Here is a 3478-nt window from a genome sequence, read left to right on the forward strand (position 1 = left end):
CGCTCGAATCTCAGCAATGCCCATACAGTACAGAAGCTTGCAGCAACCTTACTACAACGTTGCAAGATTGCATATTGCAGTGCAATGTTGCAAAGACTTTGCAGTGACATTAATTTGCAATATTACTTTAGCAATATTGCAGTAATATTTAAAAAAATATTACGAATATAATATATTTTATTTATTTACTAGTTATTTTTGTTACTTGTATTTCAAATTCAGTAATGTTTTACACCAATAATACTTATAGAATAGTACTTAGAATAGCACTCGTTAGTGGCAATCATTAATTTGTCTTATTGCATATTTTTTATACTTCTTATACCGTTTTTTCGGAGAAAATACTTTCTTTAAATTTAATATTCGAACTTGTTTAATTTTGTGGTTTTTTTTTATTTCATTAAAATATTATATTCTTAAACGAAATATCATTTTTTAAAATGATGAAAATAAAACTTTTATTTCGTTATTTCAAGGAAATCATGTTATTTGATGAAACAACACTATTGTTTTAAATAATATTTTTTAAAAGTTTCTCTCAAAATTTAGTAATTCGATCTGTTTAATTTGGATTTTCTTAGATTTTTTAATTTTCTTTTGTTGGATTAATCATTATAACATTTTGTTAAAAATGTAAAAGTAATTATCACTGGTTCACTACATTACATCAATATTCATCGCATATCGAATGTTGCATTGTTTCAATATCTATCAACAAATTACCCAATAAACAACAAATAAAAATTATGTAACTATTATTTAATGTTTGCTAGGTATGTTATAATATACTGTGAACACTACAAGGATATATTATATAATCATGAATTGTAAGAACATCGTTGGTGTCATAAGAGTCACCGTGTGCGCGCTTGATCGTCAGGTTAAGCAACAGTTTAATGCGGTCAGGACATGGATGGTGACCAGCGGTATATCGCTTGGGTTCGAAATTATCGCAGGAGGATTCATGAAAGTTTTGAATGTGTTGACAACCTTCGAAATCTAGTAGTAGTTTATGAGACATGAGAAAATTATGAATATAAGTATATTTTTGTAAACATTATGATTTTCTCATTTTTCACTTTTGCATAATAATTCTCAGTATTTGATTACTATCAATATTTAACAGTGATTTTATTATCAGTATTCACCAGAAATTAAGTACTGGCCAAAAAATTACTGAATTACTGGTAATATTTAATCACTAATAATTTTTCAGTATTTCTTAGTATGATATTTCTATAAGGGTAGTAAATCTTGTCTAGGCTAAATGTTCAATGTGAGCTCTATTATGTAAAAGGCAAGTATTAATTCTTTTACATGTTAACTTTGTTACTAAATAAATATTAAGCTTGTTACTAAATTCCGACTATAACAAAAAGTTAAATAATAAAATTATGTTTAATTGAAAAGATCATTTTATTGTCCCGATTCCAATTTTAGTCAGTCCACTTTTAAAAATTTTGAGTGTGATTGGAGTATACGAAGAATTGAAAGTAAGATACTTAAGTAGAAGTACTTATTTCAGTACTTGGAATATGTTAAAAAGTCATATCATACGAAGGTGACTATCGCACTGCGGCTAGGAAGTTCTTAAAAGGTCTGGTAGCTGATAAACTTTCAATGTCATTTCAAGGTCGGTGGACACATTTTCGGAAAAAATGTTTCAAACATAAGTTTCGTATTTTTCACCGTAGAATCTGAATCTGCAAAAAAAAAATAGGGTATTCCATTTAAAAAACTAAACTTCCGGTCTAAACAACCCACTTCCGGTCAATACTGGAAGTTGAATATAGCACCATTTAATAGAGCGGGCTCGACTTAGTGAAAAAATGTTTTGAATTTTTAATAAAATGTTGATCCCTTTATTTTAAATAGGTGGTACGGGTGATCTGAAACACTGTATATATAAAAAGGAATAAATTATAATACGAAATGTGTTAATCAGTATAATTTCTTTTTCTGCCAAATAACTTTCCAATTCCTGATTTTAAATATTGGTTTAAATTTAATTTGCAACGTTTTATAAAGCTGAATTTAAAAGTTGTTGGCTAAGTATATACATAATTCTTTTTTAATTGTATATATTAATTGTTACGTAATTATTTCCATTCTTAACGTTTCGCGTACCGCCCCTTTTATTGAAGAATTAATTAGAACTTACTTGCTCGCGCTAATGATCCTCTGGTGTTGTCGAATATCCAAGGATGCGGCGTATTTATTCGTTCGGTATTTGTGTTTGGTTCCAACGTTGTCCCTTTCGTAGTCCCTTTTGTAGTGATAACAGTATCCTTTGGACAACAGACTATTGGTTCGAAGCCTAAAAACCCGCAGCTCGTGTCGGGTGTTTTACCTGCTAATAGCTCTTCGTAAACTGACGGACAATTTTGCAGGAGCTTGCATATACCTGACATGGGTGAGTTACTGGAATTGTCAATTATACATCCCTCTGAAAGTTACAAAAAGACCGTTGTCAAAGTTATAAAAATTTTTGTTAACACTTTGATAATCGTTATATATGCATGAATTTATTCTTTCAGTGGTTATCACGGTTTGTTCATAAAGAAATATTTGTTGATAATAACAATATATAATTATAATATCGTAGAGGTTCCATAAAAATAAATTTACGGATAATGTACAAGTAGAATATATACAAGTTCATTGTTTTAGATATCATTTATAAATCTACCGGGGACAACTTTTTCCATAATTAATAGGGCCGTTAAAATACAATATTAAAGATAAAATTATACGTTATCAATCAAAGATCTTTGTTATTGATAAGCGAGACAACAAGAGAATAGATGATTACAATATAAGTGTTAATTACTACATATTTAGAGTATATTTATAAATAAAATTGTATATTTAAGATAAACGAAAAGAAAGATTGAGAAGGTGACTAAGACCAATTTGGAATAATAAAACTTTTGTAAATAAAATAGTACAACATATTTTCAATAAGAAATTTAATATGATATTTGAAGTTTTTGTATTGTAGAAAAATATTAGTTCGGCTTTTATTTTAAAATCGTGTTTTTTGTGATAAATTTTTTTTCAACTTATTGTGAACATTTCAGTTTATTTCTTCATAAAATAGTATCAGATTGATGGAAATAGAAATAAATAGAAATATTTGTTGGAAACAGATAAAAGAAAAAGCTTGGGTGTACAACTTAATTCGGTCCGTTTTTTTGCTTGAAAAACGCATTTATTTGAATGATAAAATGAATTAATACATTATTGAAAGTATTGTCCATCGCTAGCCACTACTTTTTCCCATCTTTCTGGCAATTTATGGATTCCGTCGCGGAAGAAGCGTTCATCTTTTGAAGCCAAGAATGAATCGAGCCAATTTTTGATACCCTGTTCTGAAGTGAAGTGTATTCCAGTCAAAGCGTTCTGCATCGATCGAAACAAATGGTAGTCGGAAGGGGCAAGGTCTGGGCTATAAGGCGGGTGAGCCAGAACTTCCCAT

At 29.2% G+C, this 3478-nt stretch overlaps 1 protein-coding gene across 7 annotated transcripts in view; it reads right to left on the reverse strand.

Annotated features, from left to right (window-relative positions):
* Nucleotides 1-3478, reverse strand: part of LOC116852486 — a 45186-nt gene that overhangs the window by 31503 nt on the left and 10205 nt on the right. For 6 of the 7 annotated variants that reach the window (XM_032832918.1, XM_032832922.1, XM_032832919.1 and 3 more), the window contains exon 2: nucleotides 2162-2446. In XM_032832918.1, coding sequence (XP_032688809.1) covers nucleotides 2162-2446 — 285 coding nt within the window. Of the gene's footprint in view, nucleotides 1-1458; nucleotides 1704-2161; nucleotides 2447-3478 lie in introns of those variants that run through there. The other variant, XM_032832920.1, reaches the window with a different exon arrangement.

Source organism: Odontomachus brunneus, unplaced genomic scaffold (assembly GCF_010583005.1).
Source record: "Odontomachus brunneus isolate Ranch 3 - 2012 unplaced genomic scaffold, Obru_v1 Obru_scaffold_229, whole genome shotgun sequence".
Lineage (NCBI taxonomy): Eukaryota > Metazoa > Arthropoda > Insecta > Hymenoptera > Formicidae > Odontomachus > Odontomachus brunneus.